Below are 19,976 nucleotides of genomic sequence, written 5' to 3'. Positions count from 1 at the left end.
AGATGCTAGTGGAAACCTGAAATTCACCTCATGAATGGAACATATTATTATGTCTAAGAAATGTGGAAGAATATGCCTCTCAACAGCAAATAGAGGACCCAGTAGGTATATTTCCAGAGAGCCTCCCTTCTAGAGGGTGGCAGCTCGCCCTCACTTTGCCTGTAAAACAGGAATAGGTGGCAGGATCTTTTCCCTATTGGTTGTTTGCCAAGAATGTGCATTTTTAAAAATAGGGGTGTTTAAACTTTTAGAAATCCATGTATCTGCAAAATCAGCCAAAGGTACTTCTTGAAAATTATAATCACAACAAGTTTTGGAAACAACATGACCCACTCAGCCCAAAGCAAGAGAAAAACAAAATTCTTCAACATTTTGGTCCAATACCCTCATTCTAAGGATAAAGATAATAAGGCCATGCCAAAAAAAAAATGACAAATTTTGTTTTTTAATATACCACTCACCCCACCACATTCAGGGTAGTCAGAGAAATATACTGAAAGAAAACTGCTTTTTGAGTTGTTCTTATTGATTTCTTTGTGCAAACAAAACAATGCTTTTGCCAAACCGTTAATGTTGTGTATAAAAATTTTTGGAGCCATTCCAATGCTCCACTTCCTAATGATTGTCAGGTCACCACTGTGAACATTTTAAGTATTTTACTATACCTTGTGTTGTGTTTGTGTGGGAACCTGACAATTTCTTCCTTCATAACTTGGAATTTGTTAAACATGTACACAGTTTAAACCAAGGGGAAAACACAGTATTTTTAACCTTTGATGAAAACTCACTCAAAAAAGCCATTTTAGATCTGTTGAGAATAACCTGAAAATAATTCTTTCACATTTTTTTATAATAAGCTAGGCTTATCTTCTTTACTATTCAATTTTTAAAGTCAACTTTTTATGAATGGATATATCTAGAGACTAACAACACATGAGATGATCTCTTTGTGTTTAAATTTATCTGATAAAGTTTATGGGGAATCAGGACTTAAATTTTGTCTATGTATGTATGATGTGGGGGAAGGTGTATATGTGACTATTGCTGCTTGTCTGTTACAGGTTCTCATTGGTTAATGAACTAGAGCCCTAGGGACTCTAAGGAAAGGGATAGATAGTACAGATGAAGAAAACTTTCTTGTTAAATATCATATTGTAAATAGTATACACTTACTGTAGAAGGTCAGAAAAGAAGAATGAAAAAGAAAATTACCTAAGAATTCTACTAAGTAGAGATCTGCAAGATTAACATTTTGAGCAATCCCATAGCCTTCCATTAGTTAATGCTCTGGTGCTATTTTTGCCTGGAGAAGGAAATGGTAACCCACTCCAGTATTCTTGCCTGGGAAATTCCATGGACAAAGGAACCTGGTAGGCTACAGTCCATGGGGTCGCAAAGAGACACGACTGGGTGACAAAACAACAACAAGGGTAGAAAGGGTACTTAATCTTATAGGTTATTTCAGGGATGTAGACACAGAAGAAACTACTAAGTCAATCAGTCTATGTGTACCTGGCAACAGTGAAAGGAAGAGTGTCCACTGTCCAGGAATCCGCCATACTATTTCCAGAAATGGAATGGTTTGTTCCAGAAATACCATTCAAATCACTGTCTATCCATAGGTAAAACTGTCAACCCTACCTGTAGCAGGTGGATGGTAACCTACAAGGACATACTTTCATAAGTTAATAAAATAAATGAGGTCAATGCAAACAGTAACAGAAGACCTGGGGTGGATCCCAGGGTAGAGTACAGTGTTAGTCCCTCAGTCGTGTCTGACTCTTTGTGACACCATGGACTATAGCCTACCAGGCTCCTCTTTCCGTGGGGATTTTCCAGGCAAGAATACTGGACTGGGTTGCCATGCTCTCCTCCAAGGATCTCCCCAACTCAGGGATGGAACCCAGGCCTCCCATATTGCAGGCAGATTCTTTATCGCTGAGCCTGGAGCATGGTTTCTCTGTACCTGACTTCACCACCCTGTGAAAGAAGGCTGTTGACACCCTTTACCAGGCACAATGGTTGCTGACATCCATTTCCATGTGCAGCACACACAGAAGGCTCTCAATAAATGGAAGATGCTATGTAACGTGTTGCCATTTGAATAAAAGCCTGGGAAATATGTGATTGTAACAAAAATATTGAAAATGTAAGTTTTGAAAGCCGAAAATCAAATTTCAACACTTAGTTCATTTCCAAGATGTTTGTTGTTAGGAGGGCAAAACACAAAATTTCAAAAATGGGAGGAATGAATGGTGGTGGAATTGACCACATATTTATGATGGCAGCATTTTATTCCATGTAGATGACCTCAATTAAGTTGATTTCATCAAAGAATAAGTCTGTTAACAAATGAACTCTAAATTTCCCTGCAACTGTAAAATAACATTATCTTCCAGAGTCAGGTGATTTGCCCAGGGTTACTAACTATGCCAGATTACCAGCTTGAATGATCAAGCTACTGAGAAAACTTTAGAAATATGATGATAAAAAGCATATTTAATTCTGATTGAAGATGCAAACACCTCTTCACTGAGAGTTCATAATTAGCTCTATATCAACCATGTTTGTGAATTCTCATTGCAGAGTACTTCAAAGTAAGCTGGTAGAGTGTACAATGCAATGAAATGGAAAGATGGCTGAGGTACATTTCCTTTAGGTAAATAAAAAATGATTACAAAAAGAATGATTCAACTTTTATAAAAATATATCTATAGAGAGAAATTTTTGAGGATACCTGCTAGATGGTTAAACATTAGTTAGCTAAGAGGTGGGTAACAGATGATTTATCTGTTCTTTTTTTGGTAGCTTATTTATATTTTTTAAACATTTAAAAATTTGAACAAGTATTGATTCTATAATAATTATAATTTTTCATCTTTTTGTGCATATGGAATTTTAGTTCCCTGAGCAAGGATCAAACTCATGCCCCTTGCAGTGGTAGCTCAGAGTCAATCCCTGAACCACCAGGAAAGTCCCTCTCATTTTTAAATAAAAGTAAATTAAAATTTTATAACTAAAGATCACTGTGATTAGAACAGGAAAAATTACAAGCAGGTTGAGCCCCTGTAAACCAGAGGTTATAATCAGTAGGTCCAGTTTGAATAAGCTCTTTACTGAAAGATTTCTAGTTTGTCTTGAAAAATCCAGTCTTGAGAGCACTGAGCTAGGATGACCAGCTCCCTCAGCACAGCCACTGTCTACTTCAGATGAATTCTCATTCTCTCATTTACCAAAACATAAGCATTCAAGTTTTCCACCTGTGGTCTTAACAATCCAGCATAAAAGCCAGAAACGTTCTGCAGGGGCTGAAAATGCAGCACTTGAAGATTAGTTGATCCTGATTTTCCTTCCGTTTTTAAAAGTGTGTGTGTGCACATACGTGCCTGTACATACACACACACACACACACACACACAAATACACACACTCTTACTGTGAGACTAGGCTGACATATTACTTGTATTGAGTATCTCTGGCTAGAAGAATTTTAAGTGACTTTTCTTTCACACACTTTGGCTTTTTTTTTCCAGATTTTGTAGAAGGAACTTCTATCATTTATATTTTTCTTTATGTTCAATCTTTTATATCGGAGGATAGTTGATTAAGATTGAGTTAGTTTCAGGTGTATAGCAGAGTGATTCAGCTATACATATAACTATATATTATTTTAGGTTATTACAGAATATTGAGTAGAGTTCCCTGTGCTACACTGTAGGTCCTTATTGGAAAAGTTTAGGAAAACAATCAGGGCAGGGGAGACGCTAATATCTCCTATCCCTGTCTTCATGTGTGCATGTTCAGTCGCTCAGTCGCGTCTGACTTTCTGCGAGCCTATGAACTGTAGCCCATCAGGCTCCTCAGTCCATGGGATTTCCCAGGCAAGAATACTGGAGTGGGTTGCCATTTCCTCCTCCAGGGGATTTTTCCCAACCCAGGGATCGAACTCATGGCTCCTGCACTGGCAGGCAGATTCTTTACCACTGAGTGACCTGGGAAGCCCCCACGCCGTCTTCATAGCTGGAATTCATTAACCAAAGGGAACCAATGGCAGAAGGGCGGTAGGAGCTACACACAGGTACATGGCTACATACACGTCAAAAATATACGTCTGAGTGTCCTGATTCCCAGGGGTTTTCTCACAAAACTTAAAACCCAAAGAGTTCACCTCGTGCATTTCAGTCTATAAATACACCTACTCACAAAAAAGTCTTTAAAAATGTTTAGTAGTAGAGAAGGCATGGCGATTTTTAATTAAAACAACAACTAGTTACAATGTGAGGGGATTTGGTTCAGATTATTCCTGAGGGATCAAAAATGGCAGAGAGTGGACTTTCATCAAGCATTAAAAAGACTGATGTTTCACCCTTATTTGGAGGCTGTGCATCTGTTCAAAAAATTCCAAGTTATGGGAAGGGTGGGTGCTGCCAGGCTCTCACACAAACACAAAACAAGCCATCTAGACCAATCATTGAAATGTACATGCTAATGACCTGATGCGCTTAGGATTATGAGCACTGGAGTGACTGCAGAAAATTCCTTGACACAACATTCGTGGTTTGGCAAAAGTGTTTTCTTGGTTTCACAAGGAAGAAATCAATCAGAACAACGTGAAACAGTTTTCTTCCTTTGGGGGAAAAGACTGCCATCCATTGCAAGTACTTTTTCCCCATCCTTTTAAGCAACAACAACAAAAAAAATAGTAAGACCTTTTAACCTGCTCAGATAAACTGAATTTTCAGGAATGAATGAAATCCTAAAACTTATTTTTAACCAACCTCAGAAAAAAAGAAAGCTAATGGTCAATTTTGAATAGAAAGATGCTGCTGTTTTTCATTTCTTAAAAGAATAGTGATATATTTAGATAACAAACGGCTTGCACACTACAAACTACTTTATCCTATGAGTCATCTGTCATTTCATCTGGAGGAAAGATGGCCATGTCCTTACCTAAAGACTGGTAGAGCTCTGTCATTTTAGGATGGTCCCAGCAAGTTGTTTGGGTCTCGTGGCTAAAACATAAAACACAAAGAGAGACTTTAGAATTTAGAATGAGTGATACAGAAAAAGAGAGACCAAAAAAAAAAAAAGCACAAAATGCTTTTCGATCATTTGGCTTCATGACTTCAAAGGACTTCCATCCTGTACTGACAAATGTTTATTTTACAACAGAAAGGCCCCTACCTTTGTTTTCAATGGGAAAAGCAATATGATCATGATTTTGTAAATAGCATTTGTTTATTTTTTGCACCCACAAGTCGGGTACACTTCTGTTATCAGAAAAGGGCCTGGATATGTAATCAATAATTGAAAATCAGGGTTTCTTCAGCCATCCAACTCGGAGCATACTGAAAGAACACAGACAAGGGTTATTCAACTCTGTCAAAGAGATACTGGACATTAATTTCAGAAATCAGTCGCTTTGCTTCTCACTTGCTCTCACTGCCCCTGACACGTCTCCCTTACTTTCTTCTCCGTATCCAGATCTAATCTCCATGATGATGTCAGCTTAGGGTTTATCCATTGCCCGACTCACAGATCATATCTTCCCTCTTCCCATTATTTTATAATATCTTTTTGACTCAGCGCTCGCTACACCACTGCACCTTTGCCTATATTTACTTGGGCCTGAATGAAGCATTCACAGTTCCCTTCCATTTCTTGAAGTTTAGGTAAATGTGGTTGCCAGCTATCAGCTCCTGCTGCAAAAAGAACAGAACACCTTTGTTCCTCATTCGATTCCGGGAATAAACCTAGGAGAGATAACTACATATACTTTTCCTTTACTTTGGACCATCTACATAAATCACCACAGCATCATATTTCCAGTTTTGGGGGATTACCTGACTGGCCTTTGATGCAGTAAAATACAGTAAAATGCAGTAAAATGCAGCCTATTCATCATCTTTAGGGAAAAGGGTGGGGGGCAGATGGAGAGAGGAGAAATGGCTTAAATGTGGACACTTGAAGAGGAGCAGAAAACACAGAGGCTGCACACAGAAAGAGGAGCTTGCGGAGGCCAACAAAGTCAAGTGTAGGTGTTAAATCTTAGGATTAGACTCTGCCTCTGTGGCATACTAGCTGTGAAATTTGGGGCTGCCCCGCTCACCTAGGGGTGTTAAAGGATGAATTAGTAGAGGTCAGTGACTGATACCTTCTGGCACTCAATATGTGGTCATTTTTGTTATTATGTGGCGCCCCCAAGTTGTTGTTGATTTAGTCGCTCAGTCGTGTCCGACTCTTGTGACCCCCATGGACTGTAGCTTGCCAGGCTCCTCTGTTCACGGGATTTCCCAAATTACTGCCCCTTGAAAGCAAAGCTTTCATTAGTTGATTATGATAGAGGTGAGGATCCAACTATGGTAAGTCAGCCACACCTTAAGACCTTTCATGGGGGCAAAAGCAATGCTCAATATGTACTGCCTCTGTTTTACAGAAGATATGCAAAACGGAGAAACATTTACTGTGGTCTGCTAAATATAACACAATCACAAATGACACAAAGATGTGTGTCAGTTCCCCAAGCTGTACAACTTCAGAGACCAGCCCTCTGATATTTCCCAATCAGTAACTGAACGGTGAAGGCCAGTGAAAGAAATCTACAAGAAAGGGTTCCTGGCTGAAGGGCTGCTTCAGTCTCTTCCACACCTGTCCGTTTCTGTTTGACTTTTCCACAGAGGCAATCCGCATGTGTGGAGAAGGCAGGGGCTTCTCAGCCGAGAGAATGTAGCAGAACAGAGTTCAAGTCTTGCAGAGCAAGATGAGAAAAAAGATACAGCGCATGCTGTAGGGAGTTTTAGAAAGCCCCATGTCCACAATGGTTTATGATCTGTAGAAGGGGTGGGAGGGACGGGTACTTTATATGCACAGCACAAGAAGGCTGCAGCTTGCAGCTTCATAGAGAAAAAAAGTGTTGCTTATTCTCAAGCATTTTTTTAAAGCTCCGAATGAGACCATGTACCAATTCTGTACACAAGTACCCAGCAAGGAAAGATTACCTGCTATGGAGACCACCCTGCATTTAGGCCTCTGCCATTTCCTATGGCCATCATATGTGAGCCCCAGGCAGAGAGGGAGGGAGAAGAGGGGGAAAGCACGTGTGCCACGTATAGGCTCTTATTACACATGCTGTGTAATTATAACACACCATCTCCACCACGTGTGGGAGGACTGGAGCATCTTCAATCGATGGGCAGAAAAACATCTGTCTGAGCTGATAAACCTCACCTGACAGAGACAGAGAGAACCAGTCTGAAAAGCCACCATCTGTAATGGACGTTAAATTGGGGGAACACGGGCAAGAAGTAACTTGTATCAAATGCGATTCCCAAAGAAAAGAGAAACCTGCCTCCAAGGGACAGGAGAAGAGACTGAATGGGAGCTTCAGGGAGCTCCCTCCCTCCAAAGATTTTATGACTGTTGATACATTTACACCTCTACCTTTAAAAAAAAATATTTATTTATTTGGCTGCACTGGGTCTTAGTTGTGGCATGTGAGATCTAGTTCCCTGCATGCGTGTTAAGTTGCTTCAGTCACGTCTGACTCTTTGTGACCCCATGGACTGTAGCCCGCCAGACTCCTCTGTTCATGCAATTTCCCAAGCGAGAATACTACAGTGTGTTGCCATGCCCTCCTCCAGGGGATCTTCCGACCCAGGGGTTGAACCCTGGTCTCCTGAGGCTCCTGCCTTGCAGGTGGAGTCTTCACCACTGAGCCACCAGGGAAGCCCCACTTATTCCAGTGATTAAAAATTATGAAAGAGATTTTAGAAATGATCATTTAATCCATCCATCTACAGCGAAATTGAAATGTCCTTTACTGGAAGAAGGAAAACATTCTAAGCCTCCACTTCCATACTCCATTCCTGAGCTACCAGATACTGGTTAATCCTACCTAGGTACTCATTCTCTCTCCCAATTACTTGTGATTCTGGGGGATCTGAATAACCTACATCAATGAACTCAAACCAGTCCAAAAGCCAATCTTCATTTACCATTTTTGTCTTCCTCTCCAACACACAAACCTTTTATTTTGAAGCAATGCAAAGTAACTAGAAAAACAGATCTATATTTCACCTTTGCCGAGTTAGCTTCACTTCAATTACAACCCAGGAGTAAGTGAAAGAAGTGAGCACAAGTGCAAAGAAGAAAAGAGTAAAGGGTGGGACTAATCCTCCCAACTAGAAAAATAATCTTTTAATCATTTAATGCTAAAAATGACTGGCAACATAGCTGTAAAGACTTCGGCTTTGGGAGTTACTATATGGAAAACCAAATACACATTTCACTGTACGTGGGTATTTTTGATGAATCCAAGGCCTGGTGAGACACATTTAACCTTCTAAACAGATAGGAAAGATGAGTATGAACAGGATGAAATGGTAAACACAAACTTGCATAAGTCCTATCTACATTCTACCTTATAGGACAAATCAGTTATTGGTCTCTGATCAATACTGGTTTTTACAGCTATATTTCTGACTCTGTGCCTATCTTCAAAAACAGGAGAGGATCCTCAGTAACTCCATGAGGAGCAGCTCAGGTTCTCCATGAGAAGCAGCTCAGGTTCACCTGGAATATACAGACAATATAGAAAAATATGCTGTGCTGAGGAGGTGGTGGTGGACGGAGGGTAGTACTGCTTTTTTAGCAACTGTCTTTTCTGCACTTCACTTTTCACATCGTTAACGCATTCCCCATACACCATGTCCAACTCGAAAGGCAATTCTGAATCCTGCTCACAAGTTAATGGTTATATCTTTGTTCAGCCTTCCTGAAAACAGTGATGTTCCACATAGATCAAAATTCTATACATGCATTCACAGAGACCAGAGCTCATAAATAATCCTTAAAATGCCCTTTAAATCTTTAAAAAAAATGTTATTGATTTTGGCCATGCTGGTTCCAAAACCTGGCATCAGATATGCCTCTCTGAACAGCCTTCAAACTCTGATCTCCTCCCTCCACCCCTTTTTAATGTGTACAAGCTACCATAATCTCTCTTTTCCCTTTTATTTTGGCTACTGTGGGCCATGATAAGAACGTAAAACAAATTAAAATACACAATCACTGGATGTGACAAAAGACCCCGGCAACACCTACGTGTCAATAATAAGAAACTGAAACATTACTCCACTGAGCACAGGACTGACCTAATTTCCTACCACACAATTTAAATTTTCCCTCACCTTCTTTAGTTTCAAGTAGTGTGTAAGGTTATTATAACCATCTCAGAGCTGTTCCTACTGTCAGTGCTGGAATATCAGACTTACCGGAATTGCTTTTTTAATTTCTTTAAAAACAAATACTAAACACTTAGAAAAAGTAACAAAATTCCACTGTTCTCCCCAGGAAAATGGCAATTGCCTAATTAAACTAAGATTTCTTCTGCCACCACTGTTATTTGGTACTGAAAATATTCCAAACAGTTGCCCTTTTAAAAAATCTCTTTCCACTATTTCCCAGGGAGGAAAGTGATCCCTATGCAGCGATATAAAGGTAGCGTTCTCTTGCGATTTGCAGAGGATTAGAGTTTGGCTTCATATATAATCTGAAGCCCATTGATCCACACACACAAAATCACTTCCCTTTAATCTGGGGATCAGACTCTTTTTCTAGAGAAACCTTGACATTTGCATGCTGAATGCTGAACTTGGCTGCCACTGCTGGAATGGGAAAATACATTTAAAAGTTTCTGCTACTGTGGGTAGGGGGTTGGGTGTCAGTGTAAGCATCAGATAGCCTATTCTAGTCCCCATTTCTTGTTCCCTGTGATTGTTAACATTTTATTCTCTTCGGCTCAAGCCAGGGCAAAGATGATTGTCTCCGTGACTGTTCCAGCTGTTACTCCTCCTCCGTTCTGTTTGCTTTTCAGGGCTTAACTCCCACCCACCCTCAACTTCAGCCAAAGCAATTTCACTTCAGGGTCGTGTCCAATCCAAGATCAAACAATGATGACTGAAACCAATTCTACAGTGATCAAGGGTCAGAAACCTTTCATAAAGCCATGTTGTTTCATTTGCTCTTCTGCTTTTCCAAGAGCAACTGGATTCTCCAAAAAGGGGATTGGGGACAAGGAAATAAAAAATCTAGACAAAAAAGAAAGGGTGATGGGGGGTGACAGGGAGAGGCCACAAGGATAAAGAAGCCAAAGAGACCAAGAACAGCTTGTTGGCCACCTATGTTTATTTCCCTTAAAGACTTCGGTTCATCACTTACAGTGGATGAATTTTTTTTCCACGTTAAAGTATTTTATAATTAATAATATGTCTCTCTTGGGCAACCAAACCCTTTCAATTCAAGCTTCAAACTTAACTTCAAATTGAACGGAGATAAACAGCGTCCTGCCCTATTCATTGTCATGATTTGACCGAGAATGACAAACTTTGCTTAAAGACCGGCACAGACACCTGGAGAAACGCGAGAAGGACACCCAGAAATGACTCCACGTTCAATCCCAGAGGGCAAAGAAAAAAAAAAAAAAACACCCTGAATCCTCTCCTTGCCTTTTCTTTCTCTCCTGATTTCTCCAAGTCTTGGGGCATGGGACAAACACAGTAGAAAATGCAACGAGGGAAATGTCAGTTGGAATCCTCGGAAGAAATCAGGCAGAAAGTTGACCTTTTGGCACTTGCAGCGCAATGGAAGGTAGAGCCTGGCGCGCCCCTTCCTTCTGAGAGGTCTGGAGACGGTTTAGGAAGCCTGGCTGGCTTGCGTCCACACAGATAGCCCGGAAAGGAGCAAAAAGCTCCCGCAGCTCCAATCCCCGCGTGGGGAACGTTCTGTCCCCTCTGGGTACTGTGAGACATCAGCCTTTTCTCTCCTAGCCCGTCCCAAAGTCGGGGTAAGGGGATCCCAGCGAGCCAGGGGGGAGCCCCGGGGGCGCACCTGCTGCGGCGCTGCGGGGACTCGCGGGGGGACCTTGCCCTGATGGCCGGCCGTCTGGAGCCCGGGATCGAGCCGTCACGCGAGTCCAAGTTTTGGCCGCCTCTGCTAGCACCCTGCTCGCGCCACAAGTGCACGGACTGCGGCGATCTGAGGGCGGCACGGTGCACTTACCCTTTGAGCTGTTCCCTCATGGCTGCTAGGGCTCCGCGGTCGGGGGAGGGCGTGAGCGGAGGAGTGAGCTTCCCAGAGCCGCTGGGCTCCCCGAAAGTCGAGCGCCGCCGTCGCCGTCGCCGCCGCCGCCCAGGCTCGAAGCTGAAAGCACTGCGGAGGAGCCGGCGCGGGCTAGCAGGCGGGCGGGCGGCGCGCGGGAGGGGGCGCTGCAGGCAGACGGGGCGGGGCTGGGCCGGGCTCCGCCCCTACCTAGCGCCCTGGGAACCCGGACTCCTGGGAACCCGGACTCCTGGAGACCCGGCAGTCGGGGCTTTCAACACGGAAAGGAAAAAGATAAAAGCAAAAGAAAGACGGAGCAGGAGATTTAAGGTAGTGCCGGGAACCTGGAAGCCACACATTGCCCTACCAGCGCCCCCTTAAATCCTCCAGGGAGACAACTTGTTGCCTAAATAAATGACCTAGGTGCAAATGACCTCATCGCAGATAATTAAGTGTGTGGGCTCAAGACTTTGCTTTTTAAAGAGTGAAAGAGAAAAAATTCACGAGCATAATTCTTCCTCCCCCTGCCCCAATCGAAGATTAAACTGATGGAGCTGTAAGGACATGAAATTCTAGTTTCGCTCATCCTGGGCTAAATAGGTTTTAAGGAAGCATTTGTCTGTGTATTTGTGACAGCAGTGGTTCTCATCCTGTAGTCCCAGGACCAGCAACATCACCTGGGAACTTAGAAATGAAAATTCCCTGGGCTCCAGCCCAGAGAGAGCTACTGAATCAGAAACTCCGAGCACAGTGAACTTTGAGAACCAGTGGTATAGACTCCTTAAATAAAAACCACCACCAATGGTGTGGCATGGTGTGGTCTTTTAGTATTCTTCAGAGAAATCTAAAAGGAAACCATTTCCAGTGGAACGTTCTATTGGAAAAGTTACAGGGCCTGGTAGTTCAAACACTTCTAATTGCAGAGTTTGCAATATGACGACACAGGTTAACTATGCAAAATTGTGACAAGCTTCGAAATATTCTGAAGAGAAGAAAGCCTTCATGAGCACAAGAATTTTTCTTAACCTTCACATAATATCTTTGATTAAAGAGTCCAAAGGGTATTTTCAGATAAACTGCCTTAGTGGTTTCATTGTCCCTGTTTGTCCATTTATTTTGTTGGCCTGCTTTTCTTTTTATCGTCTTTCAACCATTTCGTTTTCACTCTCTGTTCTGGTTGATTCATTGTTCTTCAGCTTACAGTTTAAAGGGTTCCCCTTTTTCTTTTTAAATGTCCTCTCTCTCAACATTTCCCCCTCACTCCTTCTAGGCCAATGTTTGAGCTGAAAGGATTCTAGCTGTCAATCTCCTTTTCCTATCAGCCACATTGCAGCAAAAGAGGCAAAAATAATGTGCATGAACCAAAGGTAAAGGGAGTGTGAAGTCTCTTCATTACCCTTGACAAACCACATACAAATGTAAACTTTATAGGGAAGACACCGTACATGCAGGTCTGATTGGTGTTGCTATTTTAAAACAAATAGATTCATGTTAATGTATGGCAAAACCAATACAGAATTGTAAAGTAAAATAAAGTAAAAAAAAAAATAATAAATAAAACAAATAGAGCACTTCTTGGGGCTTCCCAGGTGGCTCAGTGCTAAAGAATCCATTTGCCAATGCAGGCACCACAGGAACTGCAGGTTCGATCCCTGGGTCGGGCAGATTCCCTGGAGGAAGAAATGGCAACCCACTCCAGTATTCTTGTCTGGAGAATTCCATGGACAGAGGAGCCTGGTGGGCTACAGTCCATGGGTCACAAAGAGTCAGACACAACTGAGCACACACACAGGGCACTTCTTGCATTGTACCTGATACACTGAGACATTATTGCTATCTTTTAGTTATTTTGAGCCAGTGATTTGTGGACTCGGCTGCTATTAAAGTCTGAGGGGCAGAGGGCACACCAAGACTGGCTTTGCGTGAGGCTGTCCCTTGGTCTCACTGGAGATTCTAGGTCTGCCCCTATCTTTGGGGAAAAGGGATTCCTGTTCTGTGATAATGAAGTGGTGTGGTGGCCTTTGCAGTTAATCAGTGATGTCACCTCTGTGTCAATGTAGCAAGTGAATGACTTAAATATTGTTTATATGTATTCCAATGAAAAGATGCAAACCTTCCAGCTTGGACATTTGTAAATATTGGAAACATTGTCTTTCTCTTCCTTTCTAGTTTGTTTGTTTTACACTTTTAAATTACCTGCTTGAGATTCGGGGATTCTGCTATGTTTCTCTTAAATCAATGCTCAAGTCTACTTCCTCAGTGTCCAGCTAGAAAACTACTCAAAACAATTCATTGGGAAAAAAAGGGAAAATTAGAAATTACTATTCAAATTTTCTCTTACATTTGACAGATGGCAATCCTCAAAAATATATCTTTAGGTTCTTTTTTAGACTGGTGTTATAGGCCCTTTGAAGGCTTCTTCCCAAATCTCGATGTTGTTTTCAAAACTAAATACAGAAAGCATTATTAAGAAATGAAAAGGGCATCATAGCAACTGTTTTGTTATTTATTTCAGTTAGAATATGAATTTTGCTTATTAGGGAAAGCCATTAAGAAAAGAATATAATTTATATATTTTCATTTCATATATCAATTATATAGTGATGCCATGTATGATAAAACATTAATTGCTTGCTTGTAGTAGCTCTCCTCTTCCTCCTCATTATTACTGTTCTGATGTGAACCACAGACCATAAAGCAACTTAAGTTTAAATCCTGCCTTTGGCTTTCTTTCACTTTCAGCCAATGGGAAGCAGTGATGAAAGGCCTATAGCAGGAGATGAAAGGGGAGGAGGAGAGAGATGTCGGGGTATTTATTCCCCAACCTCCCTCCTGTTGTTCTTGAGCCTGCCAGTGGCCGAGTTTCTTTATGCTTGGCCATGAGTCTCACTGTGTAGTCATTTCTACAGCATCAGCGTGCTCCAAGTACCTTAAACTATTCCCTCCTCTCACCCTTGTTCTTTCTCCTGCAGTGCTCAGGTTTTAGTAAATAGTCTTTCACCACACTTTCTTCAAGTCCCACTTTTGAGTGTATGATCTGTTTTTTTCTCCCAGGACCCAGATCAAACAGGGACCCATCCAGTCAAAGTCACCCTCTGGGGTACTTGGCTGGTTGCTGAGTAGGGACCACTGATTAAGGAGAAAGTCAACTCCACCAGTTGGAGCTGAAAAGGAGATTAGACTTGGTCACTGGATAGATATTTCTAGAAGCCTCCTCTGTAGGCCCCAAAGGAGATTCTGGCCTACTGGGGATAAAAGCAAGTCAGTAATTATAAATGGTGATCACAGCAAGAAATAGACAAGAAACAGATGATTCTTTCTCAGGGCTTTAGGGCTCTCCTCGATCTCTGGGAGAATGTCAAGGTAGGGATTAGAGAGGTGGGCACGTCAGGAAGGACCTGGTGTGCTGATCCAAAGTTTGACCTGCATGCTAAAAGGTACAGGTGAGCTTTATAAGGAAGGAATTTAAGCATGAGTGTGGCTTTGTCAGATTCATCTTTCAGAAAAATCACTCTGGCAATGGTGCAGGGCTGGATCAGAAGAGTCTGGAATTAGGACACTGGATACAAGTTGACTGCAGCATGAGGAGGATCTGAACAATGACAGCAGCAGAGAGAGTGGGGAAATAATACAGCAGTGTTCAAACTACAGGAGCCTTGACTGATTGGATGTATACATGGGCTAGAAGGAAGATCTAGGGCCATGGTCCTCAAGCCTGGCTGCCACTCAAATCACGTGTGGAATGCTAAAAAATTCAGATGCCTGGGTCTTACCACCCTGAGGTTGTGATTTAATTGGCCTTGGGCACTGGGACTTTTAAGGCTCTTCAGGTGATTTCTGACATGCAGCCAAGGTGGAGGATGATTAGAGGATTATTGTTCTAGAGTGACTCCCAAGATTGGGTGAGTAACACTCACCAAGCCAGCACTTTCAGCCAGAGGGGGACAGATTTAGGCAGAAGAGGGTCAGGGAGAGATGATGAGTTCAGTCTTGAGCCTGATGACTCAGAGGTGGCGGTGTGATGTGAAAGGCAGGCGGACCCCCGAGTCTGGAACTCAGAGGGAAGATGGCAGAGAAGAAAGGAAGAGCTATCCTTTGGACATGGCAGTAATGCATGGCATGGGTTTGGATGATTCCATTTAGGTGTATGTGTGTGTGTGTCTATCTGTCTGTCTCTGTGTGTATGTGTGAAGATTCAAGGGTGGAGGCCAGGCTGTTCCTATCTTCTACCAATACATCCCTTTTCTTCTGAGCTGCTTAACGGTTTCAGTGTTAGCCTGACTTTACCAGGGTGAAATGAAGATCAGCAAAGGAAAGGAAACGACAGAATGGGCTGCAGTGGGGACTTGCCTGGGTATGGCCCTAAAGGCCTTCACCACCTGCTAGGGTCCAGCTTCCTTCTGGCTGCATGAGTCTGCATCCAAACTGCATTTTGTTCCTTCACTAATCTTAAGTATGAGTGCATGCTAAATCACTTCAGTCATGTCCCTGACTCTTTGCTACCCCATGGACTGTAGCCTGCCAGGCTCCTCTGTCCATGGGATTCTCCAGGCAAGAGTACTGCAGTGGGTTGCCGTGCCGTCCTCCAGGGGATCTTCCCAACCCAAGGATCGAACCCACCTCTCTTAAAGTCTCTTGCATTGACGTGGTCTTTAGCACTAGCACTACTTGGGAAGCTCAATCTTAAGTATATAACCTGTACCATTTTATAAAAATTAATTTGGAATATAGGTATTGCTTCAATTAAGCCTAACACACAGTTTATAGTAAAATTTCAACATTTGGCTATCTATCCAGTAAACACATAAGGATCTCGTGTTTCTCTTTGCACAGTACAAGTATTAGCCATGAACAGTGAATCAGACATCTAACAAATCCTTCCAGTGATGGTGAGTCATTGTTAGGGCAAATACCATGGTGTGCTAATTAAAATATGTGTAAAAATCCCTTTCGATCAATCTGAAACCCCGCATCTTGGGGATATCAGCATACCCAGTCACTTCGCATTAACTGGTAAATGAAGGGACCGCCACATTCAGACATAGCGTACTTCACACCCACACAAAAGCCTATTTTTCCAGGCTCTTCCCCTGCAGGGAGGCAGAGTAAGCCAGACTGAGCAAAGTTCTCTGAGCCAGCTACCATGTGAACCAGAGATTTCAGCACACAGGCTCCAGAGGAAGTCACACTGGGCTTCTCTCTCATACAGTATTCTTCTAATAAGATTTTTCAAAGCTTCACCAAGCCACCTATATCAGACTGAACATCTAGAAAAGATGTGAAGTTTAGCATCTTCACTAAAATCAAGCCACACTCCATTAACCTCACAGGCCCAGCAGTTCCTCCCTGGCAAAGAATTCTGCTGTGTACCTATTAGCCTGCCAACTACGGAGCTACCCCGGTATAGGGAGCACATCACCTCCAGCTCAACAGCTCAACGTGGATGCTGGTTAAGGTGGTTCAGGCAGATCTGCATTTCTGGTCCACCTTAAGAACAGCTCAAAGCTGTAACTATTAGTCTGCCTTTCCCAAATGGCAGTGCCAAATAACAGGAATTTCAAAACTAGGCAGAAATTCTGACACTCTGCAAAATCTGCCTTCCTCTTCAGCTACAAATAAGGCTTTGTATTCGATTAGACTCACAGCAGGTGAAAACCCCAATTAGTGAATTCATTCTGGGGCCTCTTCCTACCTTCCTCCCACACACCACCCTAACCAAAAAAAAAAAAAAAAGGAAGTCTTTTCTCAGATCACAAGTAGATTAACTCTTTGATCTACCTAATCAAACTGTTCACCACATGAAGAATTTTCCTAGGAAAGCGGGAGGCTGTTTAAAGATGTACCTTTTGTGACTTCATAATAGGGGTTACAGAAAATCCCATTTTGCCAGATTTTATTGTTTTCTTCCAACCCATAAATACTCTCAGGTTTTCTGATCAATCTAGAAATTACAGTTTTTCTTTCTACCTGAATACTCACAAAGCCAATATTATCTAAAGCATGATTAATGGACAGTCTGCTACAAGAGAGAATTATTTTTAAGTTATATTCTTATTTTGGTATAGTTGAGGAGAGAGAAAAATATTAAATTTTAGTTTAAACACTATGCTTTGGCCTTAGGAAGCACACAAAGTCTATATTTCATACTTTGCAAATATTTATTTGTCAAAGGAAATTCATCACTGGACTCGGTTAGAGATTTGGTTTGAACGTTAAAAAAAAATATAAAGCAAGAACAGCTTGAGTTTTTAGAGTGATTTACTTATACTTTGTCAGTTGCTTCTGTGGCAATAATTCAGAACCCAGTTTTATTTATGAGCATATGATTAAAAAAGAGCAGCTTTGTCTTTTTTTTAATTGTTTTAGTCCTGTCACTTTTCTTGAAACAAGTCGTAGGACTTATTATCCACAAGAAAATACTGAGCATATATCAGATAGTAAGGCAGCTTTTAGAGGTAGTCATCTGTTACTGTCAGAGGTTCATTTCATTTTGAGGCTTTTTAATTAAAATGTGAAATTCTACATACATTCCTGCCAAAATTACCCCCTTCTGAAATAGTTGAACTTCATTTAAAAAAAAAAAGTTAAATCCTAATGTAACCATTTTTAATACTTCTGACTTGATTCTTGAGATCCTAAGATTGGGGGTGGGATGGGGGGGTTAGTAAACAAAAGAATTACCAGTCAATTAAGTGAACAAGGAAGTCCTCTTAAGTTGAAACAGATAAGGAAAATTTAATATTCAAATGCTACCCTATGAAGACACTAGGGTTTTTTTTTTTCCCTTTGAGATGAATATCTACCAGAATCAAAAGCAGCTTCTTAATCTTCAGCCAGCTCCACATTCTAGCAGAAGCATTAACCAGAGCAAGGCAGAGCTCTAGACCAATTCTGCCCCTAGAGGCCAGTCACTTAACCCTTTGATACCAGTTACTTAACACCTCTGGAGCTCTGGTGGTAAAATTCAGACACTATTGCAGGAGGCCAGAGTACAGGTCAAATCACACATTGACTATGAAAGCAATTGGATGGCTGGAGGATACTCTGTTCATGCCAAGTAGCCAGTTGGGTAGGTATATTTCCTGAAGTGAAAGTGCTCAATTGTGTCCGACTCTTTGCAACCCCATGAACTGTAGCCCACCAGGCTCCTCTATCCGTGGGATTGTCCAGGCAAGAACACTGGAGTGGGTTGCCATTCCCTTCTCCAGGGGATCTTCCTGACCCAGGGATCATACCGGGGTCTCCTGCATTGGAGGCAGATTCTTTACCATTTGAACCACCAGGGAAGCCATATTTCCTTAAAGGAAACCAAAGAAGTTCAGGAATACTGTTAGGAATACAGCACAAAATAAATTTAGCACTGTCATTTTAACTTTTCGTTTTTAGACTGTTATATGAAGAAAAAGGAGAGATCTAAGAGTTCTAGTCTTTTCTCTTTAGCAAGTTTCAAAGGGACCCTTTCTTTCTTTTGTTTTTTACATTTAAGAGGGAAACAAATGGGTAAAATAAGATTTTTTTTGAGGGTGAGGGAAATAAATCACTAACCATCAGCCTAAGATAGGAGTAAAGTTCACATCAAAAGGTCTTATTTTAGGGGGCTGAGGCTAAAATAGCAAGACTATTCACACATGTTAAAAAATGTATTCACATTGCTATTGGCCAAAGAACAAGTGAATGTTGGTTTCATGGGGGACAGCAGGAAAGAAAGATTCCTTACACTCTGGTAGAGAAGGACTCTGAGTGCAGGCCTTGATTAGCCAGGATGTGGGAGGAATTCCCCACAAGAAAGCGAAATGGAGGTTAAAAACCTATTTAACCAAGTAATGATTCACCAAGGGCTGAATCTTATACTTCAGCTGTCGTTTTGTCCAGACACTTTTTGAAGATAAAAGGGAAATATGAATGCAAAGAATTTTAACTAATTCACAAATTCCCAAGAAGTCTTTTTCATGTCCCATACCTAGACTAAGTTTTGCTGCTAAATATTCCCGTATATTCATTTCTTTAAATGACTGCAATCATGGTATATTTATGGAGCACTTACATATGTCTTTGCTTATCAGTCAAACTCTTCTCATTTTTCATTATCATTAGTAACACCTGGAAAGTGTCTGGAGGATGGACTTGGAAATATTTTAATATTTCAACATTATAATCAGGTTCCTCTCACCAGAAAGACTCAAATATGGCACTGACCTGAAGGAGCTTACAATCTACTTGAGACAGATTCATATGTGACGAACCCCAATATCAGACAGATTATAAATATAGAAATGGAGGGGAAAAAAGCCAAAAGAGAGAGGTGGTTAGTTTGACCTCTTGGGATTAGGGTACATACATTTCAATTAAGAGCTAATTAGGCTTATACCATCAGGCTTCATGCATGTTTCTGTTAGTGTAAGAAGAGCTGAAGTAAGTTTCTTAAGTTGACTGTGAGCTAATCTCTCATATTAATAATTTACTAAGGCATAGATTTTTTGGGAAAAGTTAACATACTGCTGTGTTATGAAATCAATTATGCTTTTCTAGAATACAAAAAAGTATTGGGCCAATATTGGATTTTATGTCTCAGGAAGGCTAATACACAGAAAATGCCAACTGTCCCATTAGAATATGAAATCACAAACTTGATTTACTGTCAAGCTTGTAGTGTGGAAGTCTAGGTTCTTACAGCTTGAAATTACTCTCATCCCTTAGAAGCTTCTTCTCATGTGTTGGCTAGAAAAGAAAAAAAATTGGCATCACCGTGGACAGAGGAGCCTGGCAGGCTATAGTCCATAGGCTCACAAAGAGTTGGACACAACTGAAGTGACTGAGCACATAGCACGTACTTTTGAATATTCTTCTCTTTGAACAGAATTAAATTTGGGGTGGGAAGA

The 19,976-nt window shown here is 41.5% G+C and overlaps 1 protein-coding gene across 12 annotated transcripts in view; it reads right to left on the bottom strand.

Moving 5' to 3' along the window:
- Window positions 1-19,976, bottom strand: part of DMD (dystrophin) — a 2,254,125-nt gene that overhangs the window by 142,942 nt on the left and 2,091,207 nt on the right. For 8 of the 12 annotated variants that reach the window (XM_040266338.1, XM_040266336.1, XM_040266334.1 and 5 more), the window contains one exon: window positions 4,951-5,012. In XM_040266338.1, the coding sequence (XP_040122272.1) occupies window positions 4,951-5,012 (62 nt within the window). Of the gene's footprint in view, window positions 1-4,950; window positions 5,013-11,058; window positions 11,205-19,976 lie in introns of those variants that run through there. The other 4 variants (XM_040266343.1, XM_040266341.1, XM_040266344.1 and 1 more) reach the window with 1 other exon arrangement.

This window comes from Oryx dammah, unplaced genomic scaffold, assembly GCF_014754425.2.
Source record: "Oryx dammah isolate SB20612 unplaced genomic scaffold, SCBI_Odam_1.1 HiC_scaffold_23, whole genome shotgun sequence".
Taxonomy (NCBI): Eukaryota; Metazoa; Chordata; class Mammalia; order Artiodactyla; family Bovidae; genus Oryx; species Oryx dammah.
The sequence above is the reverse complement of the archived record's forward strand: the minus strand, read 5'-3'. Positions and strand labels throughout refer to the sequence as shown.